The sequence below is a fragment of the Mycteria americana genome, unplaced genomic scaffold (genome assembly GCF_035582795.1).
Source record: "Mycteria americana isolate JAX WOST 10 ecotype Jacksonville Zoo and Gardens unplaced genomic scaffold, USCA_MyAme_1.0 Scaffold_115, whole genome shotgun sequence".
NCBI classification, from domain to species: domain Eukaryota; kingdom Metazoa; phylum Chordata; class Aves; order Ciconiiformes; family Ciconiidae; genus Mycteria; species Mycteria americana.
In genome coordinates this window covers 19,309-38,084 of record NW_027445455.1, presented here as the reverse complement: position 1 = coordinate 38,084, position 18,776 = coordinate 19,309, and the positions used below count along the sequence as shown (strand labels likewise).

The 18,776-nt window shown below is 59.9% G+C and overlaps 1 protein-coding gene and 2 long non-coding RNA genes across 3 annotated transcripts; 2 read left to right on the top strand and 1 right to left on the bottom strand.

Annotated features, from left to right (window-relative positions):
- Positions 1 to 4,317: 4,317 nt before the first annotated feature.
- Positions 4,318 to 8,700, top strand: LOC142403134 (uncharacterized). The gene is made up of 3 exons (XR_012773610.1): positions 4,318 to 4,433; positions 6,646 to 6,692; positions 8,633 to 8,700. It is a non-coding gene; the product is annotated as an uncharacterized LOC142403134 (long non-coding RNA).
- A 46-nt stretch (positions 8,701 to 8,746) lies between these two features.
- Positions 8,747 to 18,569, top strand: LOC142403135 (kallikrein-14-like; the record flags this gene model as incomplete). Its single annotated transcript, XM_075489299.1, is given in 5 exon segments — positions 8,747 to 8,764; positions 8,766 to 8,887; positions 12,971 to 13,224; positions 17,773 to 17,909; positions 18,336 to 18,569. Coding segments are annotated over 5 exon segments (684 nt in total), but the record flags the coding sequence as incomplete, so codon positions are not given.
- LOC142403133 (uncharacterized) lies at positions 17,192 to 17,706 on the bottom strand. Its single transcript, XR_012773609.1, has 3 exons — positions 17,616 to 17,706; positions 17,275 to 17,318; positions 17,192 to 17,230 (listed from the first exon to the last, which is right to left on the bottom strand). It is a non-coding gene; the product is annotated as an uncharacterized LOC142403133 (long non-coding RNA).
- Positions 18,570 to 18,776: the final 207 nt, after the last annotated feature.

Genomic DNA, 18,776 nt, shown 5'->3' with positions numbered 1-18,776 from the left:
AACAGGGACCATCTGACCCCACCATGGAGAGGCTGAAGCCACCAAGAAAAGCTCAAGCCCACCGCAGAGCCACCAACACCATCACGGATGGACTGACCCCCCCCGCACAATGGAATCCCCCATCATGGTTGGGTTGACCCCCATCAAGGACCAATGAAACCCACCATGGACTGACCTACCCCACCATGGACCCCACTATGGCTGGGCTGACCCCACCATGGATGGGTTGGTCCTACCATGGATTCCCCACCATGGATGGATTGACCTCACCACAGATCCCACCACAGATGGACAGACCCCACCATGGATGGGTTGGTCCTACCACAGATTCCACCATGGATGGATTGACCTCACCACAGATCCCACCACAGATGGACCGAGCCCACCAGGGATGGGTTGGTCCTACCATGGATTCCACCATGGATGGATTGACCTCACCACAGATCCCACCACAGATGGACCGAGCCCACCATGGCTGGGCTGATTCCATCATGGCTGGATTGATCCCCACCATGGACACTCCGTCCCACCATGGGTCCCACCATGGACAGACTGATGCCACCATGAATGGACTGAACCTACCACCAACCCCACCATGGATGGACCGACCCCACCATGGATGGACTGACCCCACCACAGACACCACCATGGAACACCTGAACACCATGGATGGACCAACCCCACCATAGATGGACCATGCCCACCATGGATGGACTGACCCCACCATGGATGGACCAACCCCACCATGGAAGGACTGACCCCACCACGGATGGACCGACCTCACCATGGATGGACCGACCTCACCATGGATGGACCAACCCCACCACGGATGACCCGACCTCACCATGGATGGACCGACCTCACCATGGATGGACCAAGCCCACCATGGATGGACCAACCCCACCATGAAGGACCAACCCCACCACGGATGGACTGACCCCACCACGGATGGACCGACCCCACCACGGATGGACCAACCCCACCATGGAAGGACCAACCCCACCACGGATGGACCGACCCCACCACGGATGACCAACCCCACCATGGATGGACCGACCTCACCATGGATGGACCAAGCCCACCATGGATGGACCAACCCCACTATAGATGGACCAAGCCCACCATGGATGGAAAGACCCTACCACAGATGCCACCATAGATGGACCAAGCCCACCATGGATGGACTGACCCCACCACAGATCCCACCATGGATGGACCAAGCCCATCACGGATGGACCGACCCCACCCCAGACCCACCTCCCACCCCAATAAACCCCCCCTGCATCTCCATGGCATCTGATGACCCCTTGGGGGGCACCTGAGGGCAAACGTGGGGCAAACGGAGCGAAACGGGCAAAACCAGGCAGAAGTGAGCCAAACTCGGGCAGAAGTGGGCAAAAGTCAGGCAGGAGCGAGCCAGATTGGGCGGAAGTGGTCCAAAGTGGGCCGAACTGGGCCAAACTGGGGCAGAACTGGGCAAAGGCAGGCAAAAGTGGGCAAAATCGGGCGGAAGTGGGCAAAATCGGGCACAATTGAGCCAAAAATAGGCAAAAGTGGGCAAAACCAGGCAGAAGTGAGCCAAAATTGGGCAGAAGTGGTCCAAACTGGGCAGAACTGGGCAGAACTGGGCAAAGGCAGGCAAAAGTGGGCAAAATCGGGTGGAAGTGAGCCAAAATCAGGCAGAAGTGGGCAAAATCAGGCAGAAACAGGCAAAATCAGGCAGAAGTGGGCAAAAATCAGGCAGAAGCGAGCCAAATTGGGCAGAAGTGGTCCAAAGTGGGCAGAAGTGGGCCAAACTGGGCCAAACTGGGCAAAGGCAGGCAAAAGTGGGCAAAATCGGGCAGAAGTGAGCCAAAATCGGGCAGAAGTGGGCAAAAGTCAGGCAAAAGCGAGCCAAACTGGGCAGAACTGGGCCGAACTGGGCAGAACTGGGCAAAGGCAGGCAAAAGTGGGCAAAATCAGGCAGAAGTGAGCTAAAAACGGGCAGAAGTGGGCAAAACCAAGCAGAAATGAGGCAAAATTGGGCAGAAGTGGGCAAAACAGGCAGAAGTGGGCAAAATTGGGCAGAAGTGGGCAAAACCAGGCAGAAGTGAGGCAAAATTGGGCAGAAGTGGGCAAAACCAGGCAGAAGTGGGCAAAACCAGGCAGAAGTGGGCAAAACCAGGCAGAAGTGAGGCAAAATTGGGCAGAAGTGGGCAAAACCAGGCAGAAGTGGGCAAAACCAGGCAGAAGTGGGCAAAACCAGGCAGAAGTGAGGCAAAATTGGGCAGAAGTGGGCAAAACCAGGCAGAAGTGGGCAAAACCAGGCAGAGTGAGGCAAAATTGGGCAGAAGTGGGCAAAACCAGGCAGAAGTGGGCAAAATTGGGCAGAAGTGGGCAAAACCGGGCAGAAATGAGGCAAAATTGGGCAGAAGTGGCAAACCAGGCAGAAGTGGGCAAAACCAGGCAGAAGTGAGGCAAAATTGGGCAGAAGTGGGCAAAAACAGGCAGAAGTGGGCAAAATCAGGCAGAAGTGGGCAAAATTGGGCAGAAGTGGGCAAAACCAGGCAGAAGTGGGCAAAAACAGGCAGAAGTGAGGCAAAATTGGGCAGAAGTGGGCAAAACCAGGCAGAAGTGGGCAAAATTGGCAGAAGTGGGCAAAACCGGGCAGAATGAGGCAAAATTGGGCAGAAGTGGGCAAAACCAGGCAGAAGTGGGCAAAATCAGGCAGAAGTGGGCAAAATTGGCAGAAGTGGCAAAAACAGGCAGAAGTGGGCAAAATCAGGCAGAAGTGGGCAAAATTGGGCAGAAGTGGGCAAAAACAGGCAGAAGTGGGCAAAACCAGGCAGAAGTGAGGCAAAATTGGGCAGAAGTGGCAAAAACAGGCAGAAGTGGGCAAAATTGGTCAGAAGTGGGCAAAATTGGGCAGAAGTGGGGCAAAAGTGGGCCGAAGTGGGCAAAACCGGGCAGAAGTGGGCAAAACTAGGCAGAAGTGGGCAAAACCAGGCAGAAGGTGGGCAGAACCGGGCAGAAATGAGGCAAAATTGGGCAAAACCAGGCAGAAGTGAGCAAAACCAGGCAGAAGCGGGCCAAAATTGGGCAGAAGTGATCCAAAGTGGGCAGAACCGGGCCAAACTGGGCCAAATTAGGCCCAAGCGGGCAAAAGCAAGGTAAAAAGTGGGCCAAATTTGGCGGGGACACACACACACCCCCCTACGGAGGGAACCCAGCACCCCCAAAATATCGCGGGGAGCTTTCGCTCCCCTCCGAAGCCGTTGAGTCAGCATGGCGGCGGCGGCGGCGGCGGCGGCGGGGGGGGAAGGCGGTGAGTCACGGGGCGCATCGGCACCCCGCCCCGCCCTGGCCGCGTTCTGGGGTAATTAGGGCAGATAACGAGGCCGGAGGGAAACTGAGGCCGGAGGAAAGGGAGGCGGCGGCGGCAACGTGATGGGGCAGGCGGAGGAGCCGGGGCTGAGCTTTGCCAAACCGCACTGGGAGGGGAACCCCGGCGTCCCGGCACCCACAAAGGCCCCGCTCCTCCCCGGGGAGCTGGCAGGGAAGCCGGGAGTCCGGGAATCTTCCCCTCCCCCCTCCCTGCCTTATCCAGTCGAACTGGGGAGAAGCTCTTTGAGTCCGGCTGGGGAGGACTGGGAGCAACTGGGGTGGTGTGGGGAGGGCGGGGCCTGCACGCCTGGGTCCCTCGGGAGCATCCTTCCATCCTGCCCCTGTGGTATCCCTCCCTCCCTCCCTCCAGCCCTCCCTCCCTCCAGCCCTCCTTCCACCCCCCGCACATCCCCGTCCACCCCTCCCCCATCCCTCCATCCCTCCCCACCCCTCCTTCCACCCCCCCGCACATCCCCCCATCCCTCCCCCATCCCTCCCTCCATCTCCCCTTCCATCCCTCCCTCCATCTCCCCAGCCATCCCTCCCTATCCCTCCTTCCATCCCCCCTCCACCCCTCCCCCCTCCCTCCATCTCCCCTTCCCTCCCTCCCCCCTCCCTCCATCTCCCCTTCCCTCCCTCCATCTCCCCCCCCATCCCTCCTTCCCTCCCTCCATCCCTCCCCCACCCCTCCATCCCTCCTCCCCCCTCCCTCCCTCCATCTCCCCTTCCCTCCCTCCATCTCCCCCCCCATCCCTCCTTCCATCCCCCATCCCTCCTTCCCTCCCTCCATCCTCCCCCACCCTTCCCTTCCCTGCCCCGCACACCCCTCCCTCCCCCCAGGCACCCCCAGGGGCGGGGCAGGGTGACCCGGCCCCTCCCAACCGCTCACAAAATCCGCCCCCGCCCTCCCCGACCCACCCCCACCCGTGGGCACCCACAGGCTTCGACACGCACCCCGCGGACGCGCTCCCGCACGCATCGGCAGGCGGGGAAGGACACGCAACGACACGCGACGACACGCAACGACACGCAACGACAGACACGCAACGACGACACGCCGGGGAGAGCAGGTGACACGGGGGGGACGAGGGATGGGATGGGGAAGGAGGGAGGATGGAAGGGGAGAGGGAAGGGGGGTGGAAGGAGGAAAGAAGGAGGATGGAAGGGAGATGGAAGGGGAGAGGGAAGGAGGAAGGAAGGGGAGAGGGAAGGAGGAAGGAAGGGGAGAGGGAAGGGGGATGGAAGTAAAGATGCAAGGGGGATGGAAGGAGGATGAAAGAGGGATGGAAGGGCGATGGAAGGGGAGAGGGAAGGGGAGAGGGAAGGGGGAAAGGAGGAGGATGGAAGGGAGATGGAAGGAGGAAGGAAGGAGGGATGGAAGGGCGATGGAAGGGGAGATGGAAGGGGGATGCAAGAGGAGAGGGAAGAAGGAAGGAAGGAGGGATGGAAGGGGAGAGGGAAGGGGGATGGAAGGGGGATGGAAGGGGATGAAGGAGGGATGGAAGGGGGATGGAAAGGGAGAGGGAAGGGGAGAGGGAAGGGGGATGGAAGGGGGATGGAAGGGGGGTGAAGGGGGGTGGAAGGGGGGTGGAAGGGAGATGGAAGGGGAGATGGAAGGAGGATGGAAGTAAAGATGCAAGGGGGATGGAAGGAGGATGAAGGAGGGATGGAAGGGAGAGGGAAGGGGAGAGGGGAAGGAGGAAAGAAGGATGGAAGGGAGATGGAAGGGAGATGGGAGATGGAAGGGGAGATGGAAGGGGAGATGGAAGGGGGAGATGGAAGGAGAAGGAATGAGGATGGAAGGGGAGAGGGAAGGGGAGAGGGAAGGAGAGAGGGAAGGGGGAAGGAGGGATGGAAGAGGGATGCAAGAGGAGAGGGAAGAAGGAAGGAAAAGAGGGATGGAAGGAGAGATGGAGGGGAGAGGGAATAGGAGATGGAAGGGGGATGGAAGAGGAAAGGAGGGATAGAAGGGGATGGAAGGGGGATGGAAGGGGGAGAGGGAAGGGGGAAGGAGGGATGGAAGGGGGATGGAAGGGGAAGGGAAGGAGGATGGAAGGAGGATGGAAGGGGTGGAAGGGGGGTGGAAGGGGATGGAAGGAGGAAAGGAGGGATGGAAGGGGGATGGAAGGGGGGATGGAAGGGGGATGGAAGGGGAAGGGAAGGAGGATGGAAGGGGGATGGAAGGGAGATGGAAGGGGGATGGAATGCAGATGGAAGGAGGAAGAAAGGAGATGGAAGAAGGAAGGAAGGGTGGAACGAGGGATTTAAGGAGGGATGTGAGGAGGAAGGAAGGAGGAGATGGAAGAAGGGATGGAAGGAGGAAGAAAGGAGGGACGGATGAAGGAAGGAAGGAAGGGGGATGGAGGCAGGGATGGAAGGAAGAAGGAAGAGGGGAAAGAGGGATGGAAGGAGGGACGGAAGGAGGGATGGAAGGAGGAGAAGGAAGGATGAAGGAGGGATGGGAGGAGGGACGGAAGGAGGGACGGAAGGAGGGATGGAAGGAGGAGAAGGAGGGATGGAAGGAGGGATGGAAGGAGGGATGGAAGGAGGGATGGAAGGAGGGATGGAAGAGGGATGGAAGGAGGGGAAGGAGGGGAAGGAGGGGTGGAAGGAGGGATGGAAGGAGGGATGGAAGGAGGGACGGAAGGAGGGACGGAAGGAGGGATGGAAGGAGGGATGGAAGGAGGGACGGAAGGAGGGGAAGGAGGGATGGAAGGAGGGGAAGGAGGGATGGAAGGAGGGACGGAAGGAGGAGAAGGTGGGATGGAAGGAGGGACGGAAGGAGGGACGGAAGGAGGGACGGAAGGAGGGATGGAAGGAGGGATGGAAGGAGGGGAAGGAGGGGAAGGAGGGGTGGAAGGAGGGATGGAAGGAGGGGCGGAAGGAGGGGAAGGAGGGATGGAAGGAGGGATGGAAGGAGGGGGCGAAGGAGGGGAAGGAGGGATGGAAGGGAGGGACGGAAGGAGGGACGGAAGGAGGGATGGAAGGAGGGACGGAAGGAGGGGAAGGAGGGACGGAAGGAGGGGAAGGAGGGATGGAAGGAGGGATGGAGGAGGAGAAGGAGGGATGGAAGGAGGGACGGAAGGAGGGACGGAAGGAGGGCTGCAGGGACAGATGGAGGGGCAGGCAGGAGGGAGGGGACAGGCAGGAGGGAGGGACAGGCAGGAGGGAAGGACAGGCAGGAGGGAAGGACAGGCAGGAGGGAGGGGCAGGCAGGAGGGAGGGGAGAGGCAGCACGGCCAGGCTGGTGTCCCCACTGACCCTCCCCTATGTCCCCCTCAGGGCCATGGAGCTGCTGCCCATCACGTTGCTCCTTCTGCCGCTGCTGGGTATGTGGGGTCCCCCGCGTCCCCCCCGCGTCCCTCCCGCGTCCCCCCGTGTCCCCTCCATGTCCCCCCACGTCCCCTTGTTCCCCTCCACCCCCCCTCCCCATGTCCACGTCCCCACGGAAGGGGCCTGGGGAGGGGACACGGCTGGTGGCCAACGTCCCCATGGAGGGGACACGGCTGGTGGCCAACGTCCCCACGGAAGGGGCCTGGGGAGGGGACACGGCTGGTGGCCAACGTCCCCACGGAAGGGGCCTGGGGAGGGAACATGGCTGGTGGCCAACGTCCCCACGGAAGGAGCCTGGGGAGGGGACACGGCTGGTGGCCAACGTCCCCACGGAAGGAGCCTGGGGAGGGGACACGGCTGGTGGCCAACGTCCCCACGGAAGGAGCCTGGGAGGAGGACACAGCTGGTGGCCAACGTCCCCTTGGAGGGGACACGGCTGGTGGCCAACGTCCCCATGGAAGGAGCCTGGGGAGGGCACATGGCTGGTGGCCAATGGTCCCCACGGAAGGGGCCTGGGGAGGGGACACGGCTGGTGGCCAATGTCCCCCACGGAAGGGGCCTGGGGAGGGGACACGGCTGGTGGCCAATGTCCCCACGGAAGGAGCCTGGGGAGGGGACACAGCTGGTGGCCAACGTCCCCACGGAAGGAGCCTGGGGAGGGGACACGGCTGGTGGCCAACGTCCCCACGTAAGGAGCTTGGGGAGGGGACACGGCTGGTGGCCAACGTCCCCACGGAAGGAGCTTGGGGAGGGAACACGGCTGGTGGCCAATGTCCCCACGGAAGGAGCCTGGGGAGGGGACACGGCTGGTGGCCAACGTCCCCACGGAAGGAGCCTGGGGAGGAGACACAGCTGGTGGCCAACGTCCCCTTGGAGGGGACATGGCTGGTGGCCAACGTCCCCACGGAAGGAGCCTGGGGAGGGCACATGGCTGGTGGCCAATGTCCCCACGGAAGGGGCCTGGGGAGGGGACACGGCTGGTGGCCAATGTCCCCACGGAAGGGGCCTGGGGAGGGGACACGGCTGGGTGGCCAACGTCCCCATGGAGGGGGATACGGCTGGTGGCCAATGTCCCCACGGAAGGAGCCTGGGGAGGGGACACAGCTGGTGGCCAACGTCCCCACGGAAGGAGCCTGGGGAGGGGACACGGCTGGTGGCCAACGTCCCCACGGAAGGAGCTTGGGGAGGGGACACGGCTGGTGGCCAACGTCCCCACGGAAGGAGCTTGGGGAGGGAACATGGCTGGTGGCCAACGTCCCCATGGAGGGGACATGGCTGGTGGCCAACGTCCCCACGGAAGGGGCCTGGGGAGGGGACACGGCTGGTGGCCAATGTCCCCACGGAAGGAGCCTGGGGAGGGGACACGGCTGGTGGCCAGCATCCCCATGGAGGGGACACGGCTGGTGGCCAACGTCCCCACGGAAGGAGCTTGGGGAGGGGACATGGCTGGTGGCCAACGTCCCCACGGAAGGAGCCTGGGGAGGGGACACGGCTGGTGGCCAACGTCCCCACAGAAGGGGCCTGGGGAGGGGACACGGCTGGTGGCCAACGTCCCCATGGAGGGGACACGGCTGGTGGCCAATATCCCCACGGAAGGGGCCTGGGGAGGGGACACGACTGGTTGCCAACGTCCCCACGGAGGGGACACGGCTGGTGGCCAACGTCCCCACGGAAGGAGCCTGGGGAGGGGACACGGCTGGTGGCCAACGTCCCCATGGAGGGGACACGGCTGGTGGCCAACGTCCCCACGGAAGGAGCCTGGGGAGGGGACACGGCTGGTGGCCAACGTCCCCACGGAAGGAGCCTGGGGAGGGGACACGGCTGGTGGCCAATGTCCCCACGGAAGGGGCCTGGGGAGGGGACACGGCTGGTGGCCAACGTCCCCACGGAGAGAACCTACGGTGAGAACATCTGGTGACCCACGTCCTTCCGGCAGGAGGAGGAGCCTGGGGACAGGCCACGTCTGATGGCCCATGTCCTGATGGCCACCAGGACGGGACGGAGAGAACCTGCGTCCCCATGTCCCCGTCGAGCGAGCGGGGGGGCGAGGGACGAGGACAGGATCATCGGGGGGGTACCCCTGCATCCCCTTCTCCCAGCCCTGGCAGGTCTACATCTACAGCCCCGTGCGCTGCGGCGGGACCCTGCTGCGGAACAACTGGGTGCTCTCAGCCGCGCACTGCTACAGGAGGTGGGGACGCCCCACGGGGATGGGGACGCCCCACGGGGACGGGGACAGCCCACGGGGATGGGGACACCCCACGGGGACGGGGACAGCCCACGGGGACGGGGACAGCCCACGGGGATGGGGACAGCCCATGGGGACACCCCACGGGGACGGGGACAGCCCACGGGATGGGGACACCCCACGGGGACAGCCCACGGGGATGGGGACAGCCCACGGGGACGGGGACAGCCCACGGGGAAGGGGACAGCCCACGGGATGGGGACACCCCACGGGGACAGCCCACGGGGATGGGGACAGCCCACGGGGACGGGGACAGCCCACGGGGAAGGGGACAGCCCACGGGGACGGGGACACCCCACGGGGACGGGGACAGCCCACGGGGACGGGGACAGCCCACGGGGACGGGGACAGCCCACGGGGAAGGGGACAGCCCACGGGGACGGGGACACCCCACGGGGACGGGGACAGCCCACGGGGATGGGGACAGCCCACGGGGACGGGGACACCCCACGGGGACGGGGACAGCCCACGGGGATGGGGACGCGGACATGGGGGACATGGAGAGGGGCGAGATGTGGGGAGAGGGACAGGGCTGGGGGACAAGGGACGGGCATGGGGACACAGGACGGACACGGGGACGTGGCTGGGGGACAAGGGACAGGCGTGGGGACACAGTCAGGGGACACAGACACGGCGGGGGCACGGGGACACAGCACGGGGACAAGGGACAGGCATGGGGACACAGTCAGGGGACATGGCATGGGGACGTGACCAGGGGACACGGAGATGGCGAGGGCACGGGGACAGGGCTGGGGGACAAGGGATGGTGACACAGCCCTGGGACATGGCATGGGGACAGGGGCGTGGTGAGGGCATGGGGACAGGGCTGGGGGACAAGGGACGGGCATGGGGACACAGGACGGACACGGGGACAGGGCTGGGGGACAAGGGACGGGCATGGGGACACAGTCAGGGGACACGGAGATGGCGAGGGCACGGGGACGCGGTTGGGGGACAAGAGATGGTGACACAGTCAGGGGACAGGGACATGGGGACAGGGACATGGCGAGGGCATGGGGACAGGGCTGGGGGACAAGGGACGGGCATGGGGACACGGTCAGGGGACAGGGACATGGGGACAGGGACATGGCGAGGGCACGGGGACAGGGCTGGGGGACAAGGGACGGGCATGGGGACACGGTCAGGGGACAGGGACATGGGGACAGGGACATGGCGAGGGCACGGGGACAGGGCTGGGGGACAAGGGATGGTGACACAGCCCTGGGACATGGCATGGGGACAGGGACATGGCGAGGGCACGGGGACAGGGCTGGGGGACAAGGGACGGGCATGAGGACACAGGACGGACACGGGGACGTGGCTGGGGGACAAGGGATGGGCATGGGGACACGGTCAGGGGACAGGGACATGGGGACAGGGACATGGGGACAGGGCTAGGGGACAAAGGATGGTGACAGCCCTGGGACATGGCATGGGGACAGGGGCGTGGTGAGGGCATGGGGACAGGGCTGGGGGACAAGGGACAGGCATGGGGACACAGGGGACACGGAGATGGCGAGGGCACGGGGACGCGGTTGGGGGACAAGGGATGGTGACACGGTCAGGGGACAGGGACATGGGGACAGGGACATGGCGAGGGCACGGGGACAGGGCTGGGGGACAAGGGACGGGCATGGGGACACAGGACGGACACGGGGACGTGGCTGGGGGACAAGGGACGGGCATGGGGACACGGTCAGGGGACACGGAGATGGCGAGGGCACGGGGATGCGGTTGGGGGACAAGGGATGGTGACACAGTCAGGGGACAGGGACATGGGGACAGGGACATGGGGACAGGGACATGGCGAGGGCACGGGGACAGGGCTGGGGGACACGACACGGGGACAGGACCGTGGGTGGCGGGGGACATGGGACACCAGTGGGGTGTGGAGCTGGGACCGTCCCCATGTCCCCTCCTTTCCCCGTGTCCCCACACATCCCTCCTGTCCCCCTCTACGTTCGTCCCATCCTTGTCCCCACGTGTCCCACCCATGTCCCCTGCATGTCCCCACGTCCTCCTCCCTCTCCCCCCCACCCCATGTCCCCACGTGTCCCCACCTCTGTCCCCTCCACGTCCCCACGTCCTCCTCCTTCACCCACTCCACTCCCATGTCCCTTCCGTGTCCCCATGTCCCACCCATGCCCCCACGTGTCCCACCTGCCTCCCTCTCCACGTCCCCGTGTCCCCATCCCTCTCCACCTCCATCCCCACATCCCGTGTCCCATCCATGTCCCCATGTCCCACCCATGTCCCCTCCATGTCCCACCCACGTCCCCTCCATGTCCCCACGTCCTCCTCCCTCTCCCCCTCCACCCCCATGTCCCCATGTCCCCCCCATGTCCCCATGTCCCCCCCGTATCCCCACGTGTCCCATCCATGTCCCCTCCACGTCCCCACGTCCTCCTCCCTCTCCCCCCCACCCCATGTCCCCACGTGTCCCACCTGTCCCCTCCACGTCCCCGTGTCCCCATCCCTCTCCACCTCCATCCCCATGTCCTGTGTCCCACCTGTCCCCATGTCCCACCCATGTCCTGTGTCCCACCTCTGTCCTCTCCACGTCCCCACGTCCTCCTCCCTCTCCCCTGCCATCCCCATGTCCCATCCATCCACGTCCCCATGTCCTACACGTCCCCACGTGTCCCACCTCTGTCCCCTCCATGTCCCCACGTCCTCCTCCTTCACCCACTCCACTCCCACGTCCCCATGTCCCATCCGTGTCCCCACGTCCCACCCATGTCCTGTGTCCCACCTGCATCCTTCTCCACGTCCCCGTGTCCCCATCCCTCTCCACCTCCATCCCCATGTCCTGTGTCCCACCTGTCCCCATGTCCCACCCATGTCCCCTCCACGTCCCCACGTCCTCCTCCCTCTCCCCTGCCATCCCCATGTCCCATCCATCCATGTCCCCATGTCCTACACCTCCCCACGTGTCCCACCTGTGTCCTCCTCCTCGTCCCTGTGTCCTCATTCCTACTTCCATCCCCATGTCCCCACATGTCCCACCTCTGTCCCCTCCATGTCCCCACGTCCTCCTCCCTCTCCCCCCCACCCCATGTCCCCACATCCTACCTGCCTCCCTCTCCGTGTCCCCGTGTCCCCATCCCTCTCTACCTCCATCCCCACGTCCCGTGTCCCACCTGTCCCCATGTCCCACCCATGTCCCCTCCATGTCCCACCCATGTCCCCTCCATGTCTCCATGTCCTCCTCCTTCACCCACTCCACTCCCATGTCCCCATGTCCCATCTGTGTTCCCATGTCCCCATGTGTCCCACCTGCGTCCCTCTCCACGTCCCCGTGTCCCCATCCCTCTCTACCTCCATCCCCATGTCCCCATGTCCCCCCCATGTCCCCATGTCCCCCCCGTATCCCCACGTGTCCCACCTCTGTCCCCTCCATGTCCCCACATCCTCCTCCCTCTCCCCCCACCCCATGTCCCCACGTGTCCCACCTGCGTCCCTCTGCACGTCCCCGTGTCCCCATCCCTCTCCACCTCCATCCCCACGTCCCGTGTCCCATCCGTGTCCCCATGTCCCACCCATGTCCCCTCCATGTCCCACCCACGTCCCCTCCATGTCCCCACGTCCTCCTCCCTCTCCCCCTCCACCCCCATGTCCCCATGTCCCCCCCATGTCCCCATGTCCCCCCCATGTCCCCACGTGTCCCACCTCTGTCCCCTCCATGTCCCCACGTCCTCCTCCCTCTCCCCCCCACCCCATGTCCCCACGTGTCCCACCTGCGTCCCTCTCCACGTCCCCGTGTCCCCATCCCTCTCCACCTCCATCCCCACGTCCCGTGTCCCATCCATGTCCCCATGTCCCACCCATGTCCCCTCCATGTCCCACCCACGGCCCCTCCATGTCCCCACGTCCTCCTCCCTCTCCCCCTCCACCCCCATGTCCCCATGTCCCCCCCATGTCCCCATGTCCCCCCCGTATCCCCACGTGTCCCACCTCTGTCCCCTCCACGTCCCCACGTGTCCCACCTCTGTCCCCGTCCCCACCCCCCCTTCCTCGGGGACGCAGGGGCCTGCAACTACGGCTGGGGGAGAACGACCTGCAGCGGTGGGAGGGGACGGAGCAGGACCGGGTGGTGGCCCGGGCCATCCTCCACCCCGCCTACGACCCCGCCACCCTGGACAACGACCTCATGCTCCTCAAGCTGGACCGGCCGGTGGCCCTGGGCCGCGCCGTGTGGCCCCTGGCCCTGCCCCGAACCTGCGCCTCCGCCGGCGCCACCTGCCTCGTCTCGGGCTGGGGGACCGTCACCACCCCCCAAGGTGAGAGGGGACACCGGCACGGCCGGCCGCGGCGGGGACACCCCGGGGGGGGGGAGCCCTCGGAAGCGTGGGGTGTACCCGGAGGGAAGCCGGAGTAAACCCGGAGTAAATCCGGAGTAAACCCGGAGTACGGTTGTAGTGAACCCGGGGGAAAGCCCTAGAAAACCGCGGCAACAGCGGGGGAAACCTGCGGTGCAGTTGTAGTAAAGTCGTAGTAAACCCATAGTAAAGTTGTAGTGAACCCAGAGTAAACCTAAAGTAAACCCAGAGTAAAGTTGTAGTGAACCCAGAGTAAACCTAAAGTAAACCCAGAGTAAAGTTGTAGTAAACCCAGAGTGAACCTGTAGTAAACCCAGAGTAAAGTTGTAGTGAACCAGGGGGAAAGCCCTAGAAAACCACGGCAACAGGGGGGAAACCTGCGGTGAAGTTGTAGTAAAGTCGTAGTAAACCCAGAGTTAAGCTGTAGTGAACCCAGACTAAACCTAGAGTAAACCCATAGTAAAGTTGTAGTGAACCCAGAGTAAACCCACAGTAAAGTTGTAGTAAACCCAGAGTAAACCTAAAGTAAACCCAGAGTAAACCTAAAGTAAACCCAGAGTAAAGTTGTAGTAAACCAGGGGGAAAGCCCTAGAAAACCATGGCAACAGGGGGGAAACCTGCGGTGAAGTTGTAGTAAAGTCGTAGTAAACCCAGAGTTAAGCTGTAGTGAACCCAGACTAAACCTAGAGTAAACCCATAGTAATGTTGTAGTGAACCCAGAGTAAACCCACAGTAAAGTTGTAGTAAACCCAGAGTAAACCCAGAGTAAAGTTGTAGTGAACCCAGAGTAAACCTAGAGTAAACCCAGAGTAAACCTAAAGTAAACCCAGAGTAAAGTTGTAGTAAACCAGGGGGAAAGCCCTAGAAAACCACGGCAACAGGGGGGAAACCTGCGGTGAAGTTGTCGTAAAGTCGTAGTAAACCCATAGTAAAGTCATAGTAAACCCATAGGAATGCTGTAGTGAACCCCGACTAAACCCAGAGTAAACCCAGAGTAAAGTCCTAGTAAACCCACAGTAAACCTAGAGTAAACCCCCAGTAAAGTTGTAGTAAACCCAGAGTAAAGTCCTAGTAAACCCACAGTAAAGTTGTAGTAAACCCAGAGTAAACCTAGAGTAAACCCAGAGTAAAGTTGCAGTAAACCCAGAGTAAAGTTGTAGTAAACCCAGAGTGAACCTAAAGTAAACCCAGAGTAAAGTTGTAGTGAACCCGGGGGAAAGCCCTAGAAAACCATGGCAACAGGGGGGAAACCTGCGGTGAAGTTGTCGTAAAGTCGTAGTAAACCCATAGTAAAGTCATAGTAAACCCATAGGAATGCTGTAGTGAACCCCGACTAAACCCAGAGTAAACCCAGAGTAAAGTCCTAGTAAACCCACAGTAAACCTAGAGTAAACCCCCAGTAAAGTTGTAGTAAACCCAGAGTAAAGTTGCAGTAAACCCCGAGTAAAGTTGTAGTAAACCCAGAGTGAACCTAAAGTAAACCCAGAGTAAAGTTGTAGTAAACCAGGGGGAAAGCCCTAGAAAACCGCGGCAACAGCGGAGGAAACCTGCGGTGCAGCTGTAGTAAAGTCGTAGTAAACCCAGAGTTAAGCTGTAGTGAACCCAGAGTAAACCCAGAGTAAACCCACAGTAAAGTTGTAGTAAACCCAGAGTAAACCTAAAGTAAACCCAGAGTAAAGTTGTAGTAAACCCAGAGTAAAGTTGTAGTAAACCCAGAGTAAAGTTGTAGTAAACCCAGAGTAAAGTTGTAGTAAACCCAGAGTGAACCTGTAGTAAACCCAGAGTAAAGTTGTAGTAAACCAGGGGGAAAGCCCTAGAAAACCACGGCAACAGGGGGGAAACCTGCGGTGAAGTTGTAGTAAAGTCGTAGTAAACCCAGAGTAAAGTTGTAGTGAACCCAGAGTAAACCTAAAGTAAACCCAGAGTAAAGTTGTAGTGAACCCAGAGTAAACCTAAAGTAAACCCAGAGTAAAGTTGTAGTAAACCCAGAGTGAACCTGTAGTAAACCCAGAGTAAAGTTGTAGTGAACCAGGGGGAAAGCCCTAGAAAACCACGGCAACAGGGGGGAAACCTGCGGTGAAGTTGTAGTAAAGTCGTAGTAAACCCAGAGTTAAGCTGTAGTGAACCCAGACTAAACCTAGAGTAAACCCATAGTAAAGTTGTAGTGAACCCAGAGTAAACCCACAGTAAAGTTGTAGTAAACCCAGAGTAAACCCAGAGTAAAGTTGTAGTGAACCCAGAGTAAACCTAAAGTAAACCCAGAGTAAACCTAAAGTAAACCCAGAGTAAAGTTGTAGTAAACCAGGGGGAAAGCCCTAGAAAACCATGGCAACAGGGGGGAAACCTGCGGTGAAGTTGTAGTAAAGTCGTAGTAAACCCAGAGTTAAGCTGTAGTGAACCCAGACTAAACCTAGAGTAAACCCATAGTAATGTTGTAGTGAACCCAGAGTAAACCCACAGTAAAGTTGTAGTAAACCCAGAGTAAACCCAGAGTAAAGTTGTAGTGAACCCAGAGTAAACCTAGAGTAAACCCAGAGTAAACCTAAAGTAAACCCAGAGTAAAGTTGTAGTAAACCAGGGGGAAAGCCCTAGAAAACCACGGCAACAGGGGGGAAACCTGCGGTGAAGTTGTCGTAAAGTCGTAGTAAACCCAGAGTTAAGCTGTAGTGAACCCAGACTAAACCTAGAGTAAACCCATAGTAAAGTTGTAGTGAACCCAGAGTAAACCCACAGTAAAGTTGTAGTAAACCCAGAGTAAACCTAAAGTAAACCCAGAGTAAAGTTGTAGTAAACCAGGGGGAAAGCCCTAGAAAACCATCGCAACGGGGGGAAACCTGCGGTGAAGTTGTCATAAAGTCGTAGTAAACCCATAGTAAAGTCCTAGTAAACCCACAGTAAACCTAGAGTAAACCCACAGTAAAGTTGTAGTAAACCCAGAGTAAACCTAGAGTAAACCCAAAGTAAACCCCCCAGTAAAATTGTAGTGAACCCAGAGTAAAGTCCTAGTAAACCCACAGTAAAGTTGTACTAAACCCAGAGTAAATCCAGAGTAAACCCACAGTAAATCCAGAGTAAACCCACAGTAAACCCAGAGTAAACCCACAGTAAAGTTGTAGTGAACCAGGAGTAAACTCGTAGTAAACCCCTAGTAAAGCTGTAGTGAACCCAGACTAAACCTGGAGTAAACCCCCAGTAAAGTTGTAGTAAACCCAGAGTAAAGTCCTAAAAACCTACGAGTAACCTAGGAGTAACTGATGCATAACCTACGAGTAACCAATGAGTAACCGATGTGTAACCTAGGAGTAAGCTAGCACTAACCAACGCATAACCTGTAAGTAACCTAGGAGTAAGCTAGGACTAACCAACGCATAACCTGTAAGTAACCTAGGAGTAAGCTAGCAGTAACCAACGCATAACCTGTAAGCAACCTAGGAGTAAGCTAGGACTAACCAACGCATAACCTGTAAGTAACCTAGGAGTAAGCTAGCAGTAACCAACGCATAACCTGTAAGCAACCTAGGAGTAAGCTAGGACTAACCAACGCATAACCTGTAAGTAACCTAGGAGTAAGCTAGGACTAACCAACGCATAACCTGTAAGTAACCTAGGAGTAAGCTAGCACTAACCAACGCATAACCTGTAAGTAACCTAGGAGTAAGCTAGCACTAACCAACGCATAACCTGTAAGCAACCTACGAGTAACCGATGCGTAACCTAGGAGTAACCAATGAGTAACCTACGAGTAACCTATGAGTAACCAATGCGTAACCTAGGAGTAACCTAGGAGTAACTGATGCGTAACCTGTAAGTAACCTAGGAGTAAGCTAGGACTAACCAACGCATAACCTGTAAGCAACCTAGGAGTAAGCTAGGACTAACCAATGCATAACCTGTAAGCAACCTACGAGTAACCGATGCGTAACCTAGGAGTAACCAATGAGTAACCTACGAGTAACCGATGCGTAACCTAGGAGCAAGCTAGGACTAACCAACGCATAACCTGTAAGTAACCTAGGAATAAGCTAGGACTAACCAATGCATAACCTGTAAGTAACCTAGGAGTAAGCTAGCACTAACCAACGCATAACCTGTAAGTAACCTAGGAGTAAGCTAGCACTAACCAACGCATAACCTGTAAGTAACCTAGGAGTAAGCTAGGACTAACCAACGCATAACCTGTAAGCAACCTAGGAGTAAGCTAGGACCAACCAACGCATAACCTATAAGCAACCTACGAGTAACCGATGCGTAACCTAGGAGTAAGCTAGGACTAACCAACGCATAACCTGTAAGCAACCTACGAGTAACCTATGCTTAACCTAAGAGTAACCAATGAGTAACCTACGAGTAACCAATGCGTAACCTAGGAGTAAGCTAGGAGTAACCGATGCGTAACCTCTACGTAACCCACGAGTAACCTGTCAGTAACCGGCGAGTAACCTACCAGTAGGGCCCCTGGGGGTGTCCCCGCCCCCCCCCGACCCCTCCCCGTGCCCCTCCCCCCCGCAGTGACCCTGCCCCGGCACCTGATCTGCGCCTACGTGGACATCGTCTCCCCCGCCACCTGCCTCCAGGCCTACCCCTGGCGCGTCACCCCCAACATGCTCTGCGCCGGGGGGCGCACCCAGCGCATCGACTCCTGCCAGGTACGGGGCGAGGGGCGGGGGGGACCCCAAAATCCCCACCCCGGCACCCCCAAACCCCACCCTTGTCCCACCCTGGGAAAAGGGACCCCACCCCCCCGCCCCCCATGAATAAGGAGCCCCCCGATTTGTTGTCTCCTCCTGGGCAAGAGGATCCCCAAGCTCAGGGTACCCCCAAAGTTGCGCACGTCCCCCCCCCCCGCCCCCCCAAATCCAGGGCTGTCCCCCCCTTCCCCCCCCAATCCACGTCTCCCCGCTCATGGCCACCCAAACTCAAGCCCCCCCCCACACCGCCGCCATCCCACCTTGATGGCCCCCCAAGCCCACGTGTCCTCCAGCCCAGCCACCTTCTGCCTCAACGGGTCCCCCAGCCCTGTCCCCCCTCCGCCACCGCGGGGTGTCCCCAACCCTTGTCCCCTCTCCCCGTAGGGTGACTCCGGGGGGCCGCTGTCCTGTAACGGGACCCTCCAAGGCATCGTGTCGTGGGGGCTGCAGACCTGCGCCCTGCCCGGGCGTCCGGGGGTCTACACCCGGGTCTGCAACTACGTGGACTGGATCGAGAACACCATGAATCGCAACTAGGAGCCGGTGGGCCCCAAGTCGGGCCACCAACGACCACAGGGAGGGACGAAGGGACACGGAACCGGGCCACCAGGGACCACAGCTAGGGACATAAAGACACGGATCTGGGCCACCAGGGACTACGACTAGGGAGACGAAGACATGGATCGGGGCCACCATGGACCACGGATCTTGGCCACCATGGACCACGGATCTGGGACACCATGGACCACAGCTAGAGACATGAAGACACAGATGTGGGCCACCACGGACCACAACTAGGGACATGAAGACACAGATCTGGGCCAC